The sequence below is a fragment of the Oncorhynchus tshawytscha genome, linkage group LG09 (assembly GCF_018296145.1).
Source record: "Oncorhynchus tshawytscha isolate Ot180627B linkage group LG09, Otsh_v2.0, whole genome shotgun sequence".
In the NCBI taxonomy this organism is placed as follows: domain Eukaryota; kingdom Metazoa; phylum Chordata; class Actinopteri; order Salmoniformes; family Salmonidae; genus Oncorhynchus; species Oncorhynchus tshawytscha.
Window position 1 is genome coordinate 59,260,459 of NC_056437.1, and position 18,091 is coordinate 59,278,549.

Sequence of the window (18,091 nt, forward strand, 5' to 3'; positions counted from 1 at the left end):
CCTCATCAATATACACACAATAACCCTTAACAACAGAGCAAAAACTGTTTTTTACCCAATTTATACAAAATGAAAAACTGAAATATCACATTTACATAAGTATTCAGACCATTTACTCAGTACTCTGTTGAAGAACCTGGCAGCGATTACAGCCTCAAGTAATATTGGGTATGACGCAACAATCTTGGCACACCTGTATTTGGGGAGTTTCTCCCATTCTTCTCTGCAGATCCTCACAAGTTCTGTAAGGTTGGATGGGGAGCGTCGCTGCACAGCTATTTTCAGGTCTCTCCAGAGATGTTCGATCGGGTTCAAGTCTAGGCTCTGGCTGGGCCACTCAAGAACATTCAGAGACTTGTCCCGAAGCCACTGCTGCGTTGTCTAGGCTGTGTGCTTAGGGTCACTGTCCTGTTGGAAGGTGAACCTTCGCCCCAGTCTGAGGTCCTGAGCACTCTGGAGTGGGTTTTCTTCAAGGATCTCTCTGTACTTTGCTCCATTCATCTTTCCCTCCTCGATCCTGACTAGTCTCCCAGTCCCTGCCGCTGAAAAACACCCCCATAGCATGATGCTGCCACCACCATGCTTCACTGTAGGGATGGTGCCAGGTTTCCTCCAGACGTGATGCTTGGCATTCAGGCCAAAGAGTTCAATCTTGGTTTCATCAGACCAGAGAATCTTGTTTCTCATGGTCTGAGAGTCTTTAGGTTGTGCCAAGCGGGCTGTCATGTGCCTTTTATAGAGGAGTGTCTTCCGTCTGCCCACTCTACCATAAAGACCTGATTGGTGGAGTGCTGCAGAGATGGTTGTCCTTCTGGAAGGTTCTCCCATCTCCACAAAGGAACTCTGGAGCTCTGTCAGAGTGGCCATCGGGTTCTTGGTCACCTCCCTGACCAAGGCCCTTCTTCCCCAATTGACTCAGTTTGGCCGGGCTCTAGGAAGAGTCTTGGTGGTTCCAAACTTCTTCCATTTAAGAATGATGGAGGCCACTGTGTTCTTGGGGATCTTCAACCCTGCTGACATTTTTTGGTACCCTTCCCCAGATCTGTGCCTTGACACAATCCTGTCTTGGAGCTCTACGGACAATTCTTTCAACCTCATGTCCTGGCTTTTGCTCTGACACGCACTGTCAACTGTGGGACCTTATATAGACAGGTCTGTGCCTTTCCAAATCATGTCCAATCAATTGAATTTACCACAGGTGGACTCAAGTTGGAGAAACAGCTCAAGGATGGTCAATGTAAACAGGATGCACCTGAGCTCAATTCCAAGTCTCATAGCAAAGGGTCTGAATACTGATGTAAACAAGGTATTTCGGTTTTTTATTTTTAACAAATATGCAAACATTTAGTAAAAACTGTTTTTTCTTTGTCATTTGGGTTATTATGGGTTATTTAGAATAAGGCTGTAACGTAACAAAATGTGGAAAAAGTCAAGGGGCCTGAAAACTTTCAGAATGCACTGTAAATAATCATATGTAACTGGCTCCTTCTTCCTATCCATCCAAGGGTGTCTGTCTTTCCCTTCTGTGAAGTTTCAAGTTTCACTGTGGGCCCAGGTGTGTTTGTGTGTGTGTGTGGAAAGGAGAGCGCCCCAGCAGATAGTTGTCAGGTGAGTGTGTATGTGTGTGTGTGTGTGTGTGTGTGTGTGTGTGTGTGTGTGTGTGTGTGTGTGTGTGTGTGTGTGTGTGTGTGTGTGTGTGTGTGTGTGTGTGTGTGTGACATGACACTCAACCTTGTAGAACAGACAGGAACCCAGTGTCACGTAGAGACGCCTCATGCCATAGAAGTCCTCTGACTGCCAGAGAGAGAGAGAGAGAAAGAAGAAAAAAAATAATGAACAGTTTTAGAAGGTCAGACATGAATGATTAAGTAGTGGATCTACTTCCTGCCGGTCTATCCCCCCTCTCTCCACCACCCCTCCCTCCCAGCCCTGCTTCATTTAATCAGCTAGAAGATGCAGGTATAAAGAAGACCTAATCCTCCATTACATTAAATATACACAGGCCAGTACAGAAATACTCACTACTAGACCCTACACAGGGGAGGAGACAGCTGGTGGCTCCGTTTTAATGGGAATGGGGATGAGCATGACACCTTGTCTACTTCCCAAATGGCACCCTATTCCCTACACAGTGCACTGCTTTGACTAAAGCCCTATGTCATGATTTGACTTACCATTTCTCCGAAATCTGACGATTCAAAGTCTGAAAGAACAGTGTCCACCTCCATCTGTGGACAGACAGATAATCAGAGACCATAGAAGTAGAATTCAGATGCAGCATGACGTATTTCTGCATTCACAAAGGCGGCAGTCAGACATGCTCTGGAGCTAGACATGGAAAAATTGCCTGACTAGTCGGCAGGAGCACATGTCATTTTTACCACCAGACAGCAGAGGGCAGCTAAGACAATACATAAATCCAACAGGGTGGGGGGGAGCCCATTAAATATACTTTAGCAAGAGCAAATTGCTTAAACGTATCACTGACTTGACAGCCTAAAACATCCTGTGCCCTAAAACATTTCAGAAGACGTAACAAGCGAGGCGCAAACAGCAAATGGTGAAGACATCAATGAAGAAGAAGACATCTTAAAAGTGGCCCATCACAACCGTGGCCCAAAGTGGTGGCCCATCACAACCGTGGCCCAAAGTGGTGGCCCATCACAACCGTGGCCCAAAGTGGTGGCCCATCACAACCGTGGCCCAAAGTGGTGGCCCATCCCCAGACCTTTATCTCAGGGGGCAGAGGGAGCCACCGGACCGCTGGCAGTCCGTCCAGGAAGAGAGTCCCCGATAGGTCAGTGGGCGTGGCCCCAGAGCTGTCACTCAACCTGGAAGGCTGGATGAGCTGCTGGAAGAACAGGCAGAAGAAATGGTCCAGCCTGGGGGCGTGGTCCGCCTGGCAGAATGCACTGTGGGGGAGCGGAAAGAGCGATGGAGACAAGACAGAGGGGGAGGAGGGGAAGAAAGGGAGGGATGGAGAGAGGGATGGTGTGGTGGAGGGAGAGATGAGATGAAGGGGTGGAGGAGAGAGGGAGGGAGGAAGCAAGGGGAGAGAGGGGGACAGAAGGAGGTAGAGAAAGAAGTGGTTAGTTCAAAGAAGCCAACAACCTGTTCAGGTTTGATGTAACAGTATAAATGACCTTGCTTCAAATGAGAAGCCAGAAAGACTGGGACCGCTTGAACCAGGAAATCAAAGCCGGTGTCCAAAATGGCACCATATACCCTATACAGTGCACTAGTTTTGGTCAAATTCAGGATGCATCCCTGCTGTCAGCACAACAGACCTGTCTAGAGAGCCGTGCATCACCTTGAGAGTCCTCACTGCGCCTCCCACTACCGTCTGCAGATACAACAGAGGGACCCTGGGGAAGAATACGAGGGGGAAAACACAGTCACATCCACGAGGAGTAGGCCAGAAAAACACTCCGAACCTCAGCTACTTACCGACCATTTTATTGATCAAATATTCTGGAAGGGATACAGCATTTAGTTGACATATGGGATTGGCTGAGACAGCGTATTGAATATGGAAGCATGCATTGGATGACTTTGCCGTGTCAGTACCTCTCAGCAGGCAGGGCGATCACCAGCAGGTTGTTGCTCTCCTTCCAGTAGCCCACATGGACCAGCTGTTTATTGAGCAGAAGAGAGGAGCTGAGGAGAGGGGGAGAAGGGAGAGAGGTAGAAGGCAGAGAAAAAAGGAGGGAGTGGGAGGAGGAACAGGTGCAGGGGAAAAGACCGAGGAGAAATACAATCACGGCATGAATGAATGGAATTTCTACATTTCGGACTTTGGTAGATCTCAGAGCCGCTTGAAGTGGGTCTGACTGGTGGTAGGTAGAGATCAGTCAGGAGTGGGTGGGGATTTTCCTACACTACCTGACTATCTGCCCCCCGGTGACATTCTCCAGCATGTCAGACAGAGTGAGAAAGATCCCCCGGACTCCTTTCAGCTGACTGGATGCCTCAGACACTGGGTACTGGTACAGGATCTCCTGCTGATGGGACATGGAGGTACACACACACACACAAAACACACACACACACACAGTCCGTTAGAGAAGGATCTTTGTCATTAGTATTCTCCACACCATGCTGTCTGCTATGAAGGGTGTGGAGCGGACCACTTCAGAGAGAGCCGGGAGGGAGTAGGGCCTCATAGCCATGGAAACAAGGACAAAAGCTCTGATAATTCTTACAATGCCAGACATTCCCCTCTGGGTCACCAACACACTAGCCTCGTGGAGAACCAGGTTTCCCTAAACAGAAAGCCTGGGGAAGTCCATGGCACAAAATCAGCTAAAAAAAAAAAGGGGTGGACACACAGTGAAAAACTAGTTACATGTCAAACCAGTCAAATGCCTTGCTTGGGTGGAGGTGCTCACGACATTATTATTGTTGTAGGTGCAACAGTGAGTGAGGATGGCTGCAAAGTCACCGATTAAAAATCCTGTTAAAGTATGCTGATGTATGCCGTGTTTGTGGTGAACCGTACGCCTGGAACCGGAACAAACGTCATCTTTCGCAAGGTAAATTGTCTTTATTGCGACCGGACTACACACGGGCTTTAGAAGAGATAACGGGATAACGACAGCCAAAGTGTACCAATGCGGTCACAATTCACGGCGATCTATGAGACACGCCCCCATTCTCATCGACGGGGCTGCAGTGGAGCGGGTTGAGAGCTTCAAGGTCCCTAGCGTTCACGTCACCAACAAACTATCATGGTCCAAGCACACCAAGACAGTCGTAAAGAGGGCACGACAAAGCCTTATCCCCCTCAGGAGAGTGAAAAGATTTGGCATGGGTCCTCAGATCCTCAAAAGGTTCTACAGCTGCAAAATCAAGAGCATCCAGACTGGTTGCATCACCGCCTGGTATGGCAACTGCTCAGACTCCGACCGCAAGGCACTACAGAGGGTAGTGCGAACGGCCTAGTACATCACTGGGGCCAAGCTTCCTGCCATCCAGGACCTCTATACCAGGCGGTGTCAGAGGTAGGCCCTAAAAATGTTCAAAGACTCCAGCCACCCTAGTCATAGACTGTTCTCTCTGCTACCGCACGGCAAGCGGTACCGGAGCGCCAAGCCTTGGTCCAAGAGGATTCTAAACAGCTTCTACCCCCAAGTCATTAGACTCCTGAACATCTAATCAAATGGCTACCCAGACTATTAGCATCCCCCACCTCTTTTATGCTGCTGCTACTCTCTTTTATGATCTATGCATAGATACTTTAATATCTCTACCTACATGTACATATTCCCTCGACTAACCGGTGCCCCACACATCGACTCTGTACCGGTACCCTCTGTATATAGCCTCGCTATTGTTATGTTACTGCTGCTCTTTAATTATTTGTTACTTTTATTCCATAAAACTACATTGTTGGTTAAAGGCTTGAAAGTAAGCATTTCACTGTAAGGTTGTTGTATTCGGCGCATGTGACGAATACAATTTGAGCGTCGCTGCAGTTATTTTCTTAAAACCTGTTTTTGCTTTGTCATTATGGGGTATTGTGTTAAGATTAATAAGGAAAAACATTTATTTAATTCATTTTAGTATATGGTTGTAATGTAACAAGATGTGGGGAAAAATCAAGGGGTCTGAATACATATCAAAATATAAATTCACAAATAATCTCAATAATCCTAAAACTAAATAGGACAATAGCAAAAATCCCCCTACCTGCACACATTTAAAGGTTTGGTATCGCATTTTAGGCTTGAAAGAGACATATCTTCAAATCATTTTAATCACAGCAAATTTGTTGCTGAGGTTGTAAGAATATCAGATAGCATTCTGTTTTGAAAAATAAATATATATATATTTTTTTTTAAATTAATTTCAAAACAATACAAAAAGCACATGAGGGAACACAAGCATACATATATTACAAACAATAGACAATCGAGCTAGGGGCGGGGCTGGGGGCGGGGCTAGGGGGTACAATATCACATTACAATTACACAAGGACCTTAAGGGACATGCATATACTTACAATTCTAACAGCTTTTTTGTTAGTAGAGCATTTAACCGTCTTAAAATACAGTTCAATTTCTTTTTGTAGGGTACGAAAATGTGGTTTTCTGTTTGTGCATTTACATTTGTGTATATGAAATTTGGCCAAAAGAATAATGAAATTAATTACATAAAAATGATTCTGCTTATTTCTATTGTATGTAAAGAATCCAAACAGTACATCTCTCCACAATAGTGTAACATCTTCATAAATGTGTTCAATTATAAACCTACTGATGTCTTGCCACAGTTTTCTTACATGCATACAATGCCAAAAAAGATGCACAACTGTTTCTGGGTGGTCATTACAAAAGGAGCAATTTGAGTTGATGTTTTCCTTAAACTTCTTCATATAGTGGTTGGCAGGATAATATTTATGAATAATTTTAAAGGAAACTTCCTTAATTTTGTTAACAAGTAGGTATGTGTGTGGCAACATCCAAACTTTTTTCCAACAGATATTATCAATAAATCCATTCCAATAAGGCATGACATAAGGTATAGATACAACATCCTGCTGAAACAAGGATCGTATCGCTCTGTTGTTGGAGCAAAAGAGAAACAAATCTTTCCTACTGATGAGTCAACAGGGTCAAATAGAAGGTAGGCTCTGAGGGTCAGGTCTTGACACGTTCCTGAATAACATAGCAACACCTGAGGGAATGGCATCTAAAACAATTGCAAAATCTTTAGGTGTTACAGGGACCTTGTAAAGTGATAAGAATTCTTTATAACTGAGTAAAAGAGACCCTCTAAATAAATATATTTTAGATAGGGTGTGGACTCTATGCCATGACATTCACACATCTCGTAATGCTCCCAGTGTACCAAGTAAACCACGTTGACTGAGGTATGACGGTACAGTGTAGTCATGGTATTAGTGTAGTTCCACTGTCATTGTAAGATTCAGGGCTCACTTGCAAAAAGAGACCTTGGTCTCAATGGGACTCCCTGCTAAAAGAAAGGGCAAACCCCAAAAATATTTGGGTGTCATTTCGGATACACCGCGAGACAGAGCAGAAAAGGACAAAGGCCAACTCTGTATTTAGGAGCCACCACAGAGAAGAGGCCTACATCACAGGGCAAAGAGGAGAGAGAACATGTCTGAAATGAGGGTGTAGCTGCTAGCAATGTTCCCTTTTTCCAGCACTGAGCAAATTTCAGGTCTGCTGAGCACAAACTTGAACAGTGTTACAATTCTGTGCAACTTCCGTGGCCCGTTTACTGTGAACACTGAGGCTGTACCCCCTTTCAGTTACAGTTTTAACTGTGACCAAGTAGGCTACCGTAGCCCAAACAATCCAGTCAAAATTGAATGGCACAGATCCATATATGGCTATGGCTATTTGCATACAGGCCTGCAGCAGCTCTGACTGGTTATGTAGAGTACGGCCTGAGTCATGCGGGTCAATGCAATAGAATCCTACTCCAATGCGCTCTGCCTACAAGAAAATCTCTTGCAAAGTTAGTTTTGCATACGCATAGTGCGTTTTGTTATGGTACGTTACATTGAAAGTGGCTAATATTGCGTTGACTCGATCACAATTCTCACAGTAAAACGAAATGTTGATAGTGTTACCTAAAGGGGAAAACTCTAGAAAGTTGAGTGAAGTACAGTCTAGTGGTTCTCTGCGTAGGCTGATATTTCTTCTGCGCAGAATCTCGAGGGGAGCTGCACGTGCAGGAACACTGGCTACTAGTCTACCTCCCCACAGAGCAAGAAAACAGGAGCCCTGGATCAGCACTTCACTACAAATCCTCTGACCTCGGTGCTCTGTTCCACGGTGGTTGACTTCCACAAGTGCCAGTTTCCCGGATGCACATGAAGCACTCCCCTGGTCTAAACAGCATGATCAGTATAGAATCTCCATTGAAAGAGATTTTTAAGTCCAACAATAAACCTGAACAGTGTCTGGGAAATTATGCTGCTTTTGTTGGTGTTATTTATCTGATTACTAGCATGGTTAACTTATTGCTGCAAGGTTAACCTAGGCTGGGTAACCTGTTGGAGCTAGTAACATAAGCATTTTGCTGCACCTGCTATAACACCTGCAAATCTTTGTACGCTACCAACAAACTTTGATTTATGTATCGTCAAAGGATAGCATCAGGAAGCCTACCCGCTCTGGTAGGCTTCCAGATCCAACAGCAACCATAATACACACACACACACACACACACACACACACACACACACACACACACACACACACACACACACACACACACACACACACACACAGAGAGAGCATTCGGAATGTATTCAGACGCCTTGACTTTGTCCACATTTTGTCACAGCCTTATTCTGAAATGGATTGAATCGTTTTTTCCCCCTCATCAATCTACACACAATACCCCAAAATGACAAAGTGAAAACAAGTTTTTCGAAATTTTAGCAAACGTATAAACAATATAAGAATAAATATCTTATTTACATCAGTATTCAGACCCTTTGCTATGAGACTCGAAATTGAGCTCGGTGCATCCTGTTTTCCTTAATAATCCTTGAGATGTTTCTACAACTTGATTGGACTTGATTAACTTGATCCAGACCTGTGATAAATTCCATTGATCAACATGATTTGGAAAGGTACACACCTGTCTATATAATGTCACACAACTGACAGCTCATGTCAGAGAAAAAAACAAGCCATGAGGTCGAGGGAATTGTCCGTAGAGCTTTGCATACAGCAAAGTATTAGCAAAGTATCCGTACAGCATTGTATTGAGGCACAGATGTGGGGAAGGGTACCAAAATATTTCTGCAGGGTTGAAGATCCCGAAGAACACAGTGGCCTCCATCATACTTAAATGGAAGAAGTTTGGAACCATCAAGACTCTTCCTAGAACTGGCTGCCCGGTCAAACTGATCGGGGGAGAAGGGCCTTGGTCAGGGAGGTGACTAAGAACCCGATAGTCACTCTGACAGAGCTGTAGAGTTCCAGATGGGAGAACCTTCCAGAAGGACAACCATCTCTGAAGCACTCCACCAATCAGGTCTTTATGGTAGAGGCCAGACGGAAGCCACTCCCCAGTAAAAGGCACATGACAGCTGCTTGGAGTTCGCCAAAAGGCACCTAAAAGGACTCTCAGACCATGACCAACAAAATTCTCTGGTCTGATGAAACCAAGATTGAACTCTTTTGCCTGAATGCCAAGCATCACGTCTGGAGGAAACCTGGCACCATCCCTACGGTAGGGATTGGGAGACTAGTCAGGATTGAGGGAAAGATGAACGGAGAAAAGTACCGAGAGATCCTTGATGAAAACCTGCTCCAGAGAGCCCAGGACCTCAGACCAGGGCGAAGGTTCCCCTTCCAACAGGACAACAACCATAAGCACACAGCCAAGACAACACAGGAGGGGTTTCGGGACAATTCTCTGAATGTCCTTGAGTGGCCCAGCCAGAGCCCGGACTTGAACCCAGTCGAACATCTTTGGAGAGACCTGAAAATAGCTGTGTAGCAACGCTCCCCATCCAACCTGACAGAACTTGAGAGGATCTGCAGAGAAGAATGAGAGAAACTCCCCAAATATAGGTGTGCCAAGCTTGTAGCGTCATACCCAAGAAGACTCAATGCTGTAATCGCTGCCAAAGGTGCTTATATAAATGTAATATTAGTTGTTTATTTTTTATACATTTGCAAACAATTGTAAAAACCTGTTTTTGCTTTGTCAATATGGGGTTGTGTGTGTGTAGAAAAACAATTGAATCAATTTTAGAATAAGGCTGTAACGTAACCAAATGTGGAAAAAGTCAAGGGGCCTGAATACTTTCCAAATGCACTGCACACACACACACACACGAGAGAGAAAGGAACTGACCTTGTTCTTCTACTCCTACTTCTGTTTCTCCAGTGTGTGTGTGTGTGTGTGTGTGTGTGTGTGTGTGTGTGTGTGTGTGTGTGTGTGTGTGTGTGTGTGTGTGTGTGTGTTTTGTTTTGGATGCTGTTGGATCTGGAAGCCTACCAGAGAGGTAGTTCTGTTCTCTAAAGCTTCTGCTTTTGTCAGAAATAGGGGCATTTTCTGACTGTTCGAATACTCACATGATTTATATTTTTGTACTCGAGTACTCAATGAAAAAATAATAACACATTTAACACAAGGCCCAGACTGGAAAACAATATGTGTGCATTTGTCTATATGCCAACCGCACGCAACAATGCTCAATTTATCAAAACTATTACAGATATCAAATCCTAACTGCTATATAGCCCCATATACAGTATTTTCAGTCAATAAAAAAGCAAGTGCAATTTAAGACTAATTTATTGAAACCGTAATATCAAGTGGTTATATTATATCGTGGAACACAATCTTCAAAAAGGCAGTAACCTCAGCAGTGGCCCTTGCTTGTGGAAGCCTATGGCTGTGCAATGGCATAGAACAGAATTTTTTTCCAAATGAAAAAAAAGATGCCAGTGCGAAGTGATGCGCATCTCGCGTCTGGAACAGTTATCCTCAAAGAGGGATCATTTGAAACGGGGCTCAATTTGGCAATTTTAAAGAATAGAAATCGGAGTTACAAACCAAAATATGTCTTCTTTTCTCTATACAGATATTCGATTTAGGTTATTCGGAATTTTCTAAATGAATTAACACGGCATGGTGATGAATTACGGCCACGGCATCTGTTTGGTGCTTATTGATTCTGATGAAAATACTCCGTCTTTATCAAACTTGGATATTTTCAATGGAACCGGACTATGCTTTGTGGGGTTATAGCCTAGGATAACCTATTCTAAAATGGCACAAAAGTTCGCAAAGTAGCCTAAGCAGAAAATAGACGGGGCGAAATTATTCCAAAACTGCAGCTCGTTGTTGGAACACATATTTTCCTTACTTCAATCAACCAGTCAATTTTTGAATTTGTTATAAAACTGTTATCATTTGGCAGTGAATGTAGCTACTGTATTTCCCATCAGTTAGATACGTAATTATAGGCATTTCTGTAGGCCTAACGGGAGCTTGTGTGCGCTCTCGGCACAAGTGTGTGGAGGGAACGGTCGGAACGCAATTGAGTGAATGATACACGCGAGGAGGAAAGGGAATTTAAGGAGAAGAACTGTGTGATGCTTGGCTTGATTTCTTTCTTTTTTTACAAATGGAACACTAGAGTCAAAGCAAAATAATGTTGTCTTCCAAGGCACATGTTTTATTTGCCTGTTCGTGCAGCCACAAAGCAACTTCCACCAAATAGTTTGACAGTATTATTATTTTCATTTTTTAAAGTGATCTCTGGTTAAAGATCGAGCTTTGATGTCCGTTTGAGTGTTCTAGTACTCACGCCCATACCTAGTCAGAAAACACAGACTGTATACCACCAAAATGGGTTGGTTGTTCTACGTCCACAACGATGCTTTAACCACACCCAGGAGACCCCTTTGAGGTCTGGGGGAGAAAGAAAAAAAAAAATCGAAGAAATTTTGATTTTGGGGTTTTAGTTACCCTTAATTCAAGTGCGCTCCAGCCAGAGATCATTGTTCAGTTAGTGATGTTTCTGTAGCGCTTATGTGATTTCAGAGTTTGCAAAACAAATGCCCACTGGGTTGATGCAAATAGTCATATCATTCTGCCAGGTAGGCATAGGCTACTTTGTAGTTAACATTTGATTGAAGACGCATATCTGATGATGCTAATGGCTACACAAAGTGTAGACGTGTGTGTGCGCGCGCACACACACACACACACACACACACACACACACACACACACACACACACACACACACACACACACACACACAGGGGAATTCCTGTGCCTTTAACTTGATTTCTTACTAAGTTCAATAAAAAAATAATATCGTCAAATTCCGTTTTCATGTCTGGATTCCGGCGCCTTTACCATAGACTTGCGCTGTGAATGTAAAAAAAGATCAAGGTATATAGGTTATCTATGGCCTCTGGTCTTTAGTAGTGCACTACCTAGGGTATAGGGTGCATTTCGGACAAAGTCCAACTGAACTAACCTCTTCTAGTGGGGAGTCTGAGTCCAGTTTGAGTGACAGGTACATGACAATGTGAGGGATGTGTCCTATAGACATCTGGAGCTCCACCGTGTCCTCGCCCCACAGCAGACGCACCAGCTGGCTAACCGAAGGAGAGGGCCTGAGCCTGGGAGCAGAGGACATGTCCACACCTCCCTCCCCTGGTCCTCCTGGACTGGCTGTCTCCAGGGTCAGCTTCACCTGGGAGGGAGGGGAGGGGAAAGAGAAAGCAGGAGAGAGAAACTAAGACCTAAAGACATCATCATCTGTATCTTTTCACCACATTCTAAAAACAGCCAGTCTGAGTTTTCCCTTTTCAAACACTGTTAAAAAAAGGCGGTAGGCTGTGGGTTTGGCTACAAAACAAAAGCCGGCAGTGAGTTTGTACGACTCTGGAGAATCACAGTCGGACAGAATCGGCAGGGGGAACTACACTGTGATCATAATAAGGCCATAAACGATATTTAATCCAGTCCATTAGGTCATTTATTTGGCCTAGCGCTACAGGAAAGCAGGAAGGGTTCACGAAGACAAAGCTCAGGAAAAGAGGAAGTAGATGTGATTCGTTCAGGAAAAGAGGAAGTAGATGTGATTCGTCCAGTAAAAGAGGAAGTAGATGTGATTCGTTCAGGAAAAGAGGAAGTAGATGTGATTCCTTCAGGAAAAGAGGAAGTAGATGTGATTCATCCAGGAAAAGAGGAAGTAGATGTGATTCATTCAGGAAAAGAGGAAGCAGAGTAGGGAGACAGGTAGCCTAGTGGTTAGAGTGTTGGACTAGTAACCGAAAGATTGCAAGATCGAACCCCCAAACTGACACGGTACAAATCTGTCATTCTGCCCCTGAACAAGGCAGTTAACCCACTGTTCCTAGGCTGCCATTGAAAATAATAATTTGTTCTTAACTGACTTGCCTAGTTACATAAAGGTTGAATAATAATAAATAGAAGAATGGTGATTGATGGAGAGAGAAATGGATTATATTCCTGATCACTGAAAGAGAAGCAGCATGGATGTGTGTGAGAATCAGAAACAGATCCTGCACAGATCCTGCTGCATGGCCCAGAAGAGTGCAACTCTGTCATCCTCAGAGCTTTTTGCATGACACACCACCATTCACACAAAGCTAAGCAAGCACACTAAGGACAGGCCCGCACATGGAAACACGTAACAGTATGGTGGAGAGATGCATGCTACCATTTACAAATGGCTTATGTCTGTGCACTCTTGTATTTCAAAAGGCAATTATATTAGTCCTTAGCAGGCCTCTTTAGTCCTTAGCAGGCCGCTTTAGTCCTTAGCAGGCCTCTTTAGTGCTGACAGGTTACTGCCCAAATGCATACATGTGCACACTAATAGAATACTGTAGCCTACACACGCAGACTTAAACAAACTGGAATACAAATGTGAAAAAGAACTGTGTACACGCGCACACACACACAGTGCTGGCTCTGGGCAGTATCCTGTCAGCACTAAAGAGGCCTGCTAAGGACTTCTGGTTGACGTTAATTGAGACGAATCAGAACCAGGTGTGTGTGTGTGTGTGTGTGCGTGGTACATGCGCAGGACTGTGACACTGAAACTCTCTACCTCCCCGAGAAGTGTTCACCCTCCTAATGGAGTTAAAAGGACTGGAGTCAGAAATGTGGTAGAAAGTTCATACTTACACCAGTCCAATGCTTTGAAAACTTTGAAGGGGTCGTGAGCAAAAGTCCTTTACAAAGACTAAGCATTTATTCATTGTATTTTCACTCCCTGTGTTTTGAATTCATCCATCACTCTAGGGCGAGGGCCAGAACATCTCCAGACACTGTCACCAGAAACCCACAAACCGTTGAGCAGCGCCAGGGAAGGCGCCAGGCCTGGGCCGGACGCCATCTTGGCTCTGCAGGGAACAGTAGCCTGTTATTAGGAGAAGGGCCTAACGGTGATGAGTGAGTCCTTCTGACACTATTCTGCACACACACACACACAAATGTCAAATGTCATAGAACAAATTCCTTTTACAATGAATAGAATAGTACAATAGACATTGCCAGACAGGCTGAAGGGCTGCGGCACTACGGGATAAATAATGGGGATGTGGTTAGGTTGGAGGGTGCTCTCGGTAGATTCCTGCCTGCTGATGTCAGTGATGCAGATAGACAGAGAGAGGCAAAGGGGCATAGGGAGAGAAATAGAGTGAGAGAGGGAAAGAGAGAGAGAGCGAGAGAGTGGGGAAAGGAGAGAAAGAGAGAGACAGAGGTAAAGAGAGAGATACAGATAGACAAAGAGAGACAAAGGGACATATATATAGAGAGAGAGAGAGAGAGAGAAAAGAGATTGAGAAAAGAGAGCGAGAGAGCGAGAGAGAGAAACAGCTAGAGACAATTGACATATACAGTGCCTTGCGAAAGTATTCGGCCCCCTTGAACTTTGCGACCTTTTGCCACATTTCAGGCTTCAAACATAAAGATATAAAACTGTATTTTTTTGCAGTGGTCTGATACTCCTTCCATTTCAATATTATCGCTTGCACAGTGCTCCTTGGGATGTTTAAAGCTTGGGAAATCTTTTTGTATCCAAATCCGGCTTTAAACTTCTTCACAACAGTATCTCGGACCTGCCTGGTGTGTTCCTTGTTCTTCATGATGCTCTCTGCGCTTTTAACGGACCTCTGAGACTATCACAGTGCAGGTGCATTTATACGGAGACTTGATTACACACAGGTGGATTGTATTTATCATCATTAGTCATTTAGGTCAACATTGGATCATTCAGAGATCCTCACTGAACTTCTGGAGAGAGTTTGCTGCACTGAAAGTAAAGGGGCTGAATAATTTTGCACGCCCAATTTTTCAGTTTTTGATTTGTTAAAAAGTTTGAAATATCCAATAAATGTCGTTCCACTTCATGATTGTGTCCCACTTGTTGTTGATTCTTCACAAAAAAATACAGTTTTATATCTTTATGTTTGAAGCCTGAAATGTGGCAAAAGGTCGCAAAGTTCAAGGGGGCTGAATACTTTCGCAAGCACTGCACTATATATATATATATATATATATATATATATATATGTCAATTGTCAATTTTTTTCATCCAAGGTGGCATAGCAGTTCAGACGTCTTTTGTCCTCGTCTTGTCGTGTCCTGTATATATATATATATATATATATATATATATATTATTTACAACTTTTTTATATACATTTTATTTTTATTTTATTTTTATTTTCCATCAACTCATCTTCAAAACACTCTCCTGCAACCCGCCTCATCAATTTAAATGTATAAAAAAGTATTATTTACCTCAAATCTGTAATCCTCCAAGAAGCTAGCCAGAAACTCCAAGAAGCTAGCCTGAAACTAGCCAGAAGCTAGCCCAGAAGCTAATCCAGAAGCTAATCAGAAGCTAGTTCAGAAGCTAGTTAGCTTCTTTACTGGCAAATCGTTAGTATTCAGCTAACCACGGTTTGTGGTCATCAGCTATCCTTTAGCTCGAAAATCTATCGCCAGTTCTGTACGGCGCAGCGCGGCTCGGAACGGAACATACCGGACCAATTTTTCTCTCCATGTCCCTGGATTTCGACTGCTCTCTGGACATTCATACCCGGATCTCACAGCTAGCTAGCTGCTATCCGTGTGACTATCGGCCTTCGTCGATTCCGGAGCAAACATCAATTATTCCGGAGCTAGCCAGCTCCGTCAATCACTCCTGATTTCCATCAATCACTCCTGGGCTGCAGTCACCTATCCGGACCCGTTTTACTGCCTACGCGGAGCCCCACCGGGCCTTCACAACTGGACTGCCGACATTATCTACCCGAAGGAGATCCGGCTGGCTCCTCCGTCGCGACGTTACCTGAACGCCCATCTGCGGCCTGCTAACCGTTAGCTGTCTTACCGGCTGCTATCTGAATAGACAATCGGACAATTTATTTATTATTATTATGTTTTCTTCTTGGGCCTCTATAACTATATCTATTGTTTTTGTTGTGTGATTTGGATTAATCCCCTCTACCACACGGAACCCCACTAATCTACTGACGGAACGCAAGAGGTGGCTAACAACAGACCCCCATCCTATGCTAGCTTGCTACCGATGGCCTGGCTAGCTGTCTAAATCGCCGTGACCCCCAACCAACCTCTCCACTCACTGGACCCTTTTGATCACTCGACTAAGCATGCCTCTCCTTAATGTCAATATGTCTTGTCCATTGCTGTTCTGGTTAGTGTTTATTGGCTTATTTCACTGTAGAGCCTCTAGTCCTGCTCACTATACCTTATCCAACCTATTAGTTCCACCACCCACACATGCAATGACATCTCCTGGTTTCAATGATGTTTCTAGAGACAATATCTCTCTCTTCATCACTCAATACCTAGGTTTACCTCCACTGTATTCACATACTACCATACCTTTGTCTGTACATTATACCTTGATGCTATTTTACCGCCCCCAGAAACCTCCTTTTACTCTATGTTCCAGACGTTCTAGACGACCAATTCTCATAGCTTTTAGCCGTACCCTTATTCTACTCCTCCTATGTTCCTCTGGCGATGTAGAGGTGAATCCAGGCCCTGCAGTGCCTAGCTCCACTCCTATTCCCCAGGCGCTCTCTTTTGACGACTTCTGTAACCGTAATAGCCTTGGTTTCATGCATGTTAACATTAGAAGCCTCCTCCCTAAGTTTGTTCTATTCACTGCTTTACCACACTCTGCCAACCCGGATGTTCTAGCTGTGTCTGAATCCTGGCTTAGGAAGACCACCAAAAATTCAGAAATTTTAATTCCAAACTACAACATTTTCAGACAAGATAGAACTGCCAAAGGGGGCGGTGTTGCAATCTACTGCAAAGATAGCCTGCAGAGTTCTGTCCTACTATCCAGGTCTGTACCCAAACAATTTGAACTTCTACTTTTAAAAATCCACCTCTCTAAAAACAAGTCTCTCACCGTTGCCGCCTGCTATAGACCACCCTCTGCCCCCAGCTGTGCTCTGGACACCATATGTGAACTGATTGCCCCCCATCTATCTTCAGAGTTCCTGCTGCTAGGCGACCTAAACTGGAACATGCTTAACACCCCAGCCATCCTACAATCTAAACTTGATGCCCTCAATCTCACACAAATTATCAATGAACCTACCAGGTACCTCCCCAAAGCCTTAAACACGGGCACCCTCATAGATATCATCCTAACCAACTTCCCCTCTAAATACACCTCTGCTGTCTTCAACCAAGATCTCAGCGATCACTGCCTCATTGCCTGCATCTGTAATGGGTCAGCGGTCAAACGACCTCCACTCATCACTGTAAAACGCTCCCTGAAACACTTCTGCGAGCAGGCCTTTCTAATCGACCTGGCCGGGGTATCCTGGAAGGATATTGATCTCATCCCGTCAGTAGAGGATGCCTGGATATTTTTTTTAAATGCCTTCCTAACCATCTTAAATAAACATGCCCCATTCAAGAAATTTAGAACCAGGAACAGATATAGCCCTTGTGTAACACAGTGTCCAAATAAATATAAAGAGAGAAAGAAAGGGAGAGAAAGGGGAGACAGAACGAAAAGGGGAGAGCAAGAGAGTTGGGAAAGAGAGAGAGAGGGGCGGGGAAAGAGAGAGTGCGCGCGAGAGAGAGAGAAAGTACTACTGATGATACTATACTATGAGGTCAGGCAGAGGGCATGGTGGTCCAACCTCAATACAAACTGCTGCTCCGCCCATATAATTGCTACTGTCTACCACGCTTTACCTGGGAGGGCCATTCACACACATGACCACATACATACAGCCAGCCAGACGCTCACGTGCGCGCACACACACACACACCACCGAAGTTTCCGCTGACTATGTCAGTAGAGCTCCGTCCTACGAGAGGCCTTGTTGTTTTTTCACATCTCTCTCTCCTCCTCTCTTCTCTTCCTCTCTACAGTGTAATTTACTATCTGGCTTTCCGCATATTCTAATCAGCTGTGCTTTCAGTCGCCGCAGCATAATGGTCGTTTTCCTGTGTTTTCTCAAACAACTCCCGCCGCAGTCTGGCCTCTCTCTCCTCTCTCTCCTCTCTCTCCTCTCTCTCCTCTCTCTCTCTCTCTTTGTCGGCA

The 18,091-nt window shown here is 44.4% G+C and overlaps 1 protein-coding gene across 2 annotated transcripts in view; it reads right to left on the reverse strand.

The window, feature by feature from the left end:
• Window positions 1-18,091, reverse strand: part of LOC112214605 (protein inturned-like) — a 35,761-nt gene that overhangs the window by 8,708 nt on the left and 8,962 nt on the right. Inside the window, exons 4-10 of one of the 2 annotated variants that reach the window (XM_042327141.1) lie at window positions 11,990-12,208; window positions 3,883-3,998; window positions 3,568-3,657; window positions 3,288-3,365; window positions 2,729-2,912; window positions 2,175-2,228; window positions 1,732-1,794 (exon numbers count right to left, since the gene is read on the reverse strand). In XM_042327141.1, coding sequence (XP_042183075.1) covers window positions 1,732-1,794; window positions 2,175-2,228; window positions 2,729-2,912; window positions 3,288-3,365; window positions 3,568-3,657; window positions 3,883-3,998; window positions 11,990-12,208 — 804 coding nt within the window. Of the gene's footprint in view, window positions 1-1,731; window positions 1,795-2,174; window positions 2,229-2,728; window positions 2,913-3,287; window positions 3,366-3,567; window positions 3,658-3,882; window positions 4,002-11,989; window positions 12,209-18,091 lie in introns of both variants that reach the window. The other variant, XM_042327140.1, reaches the window with a different exon arrangement.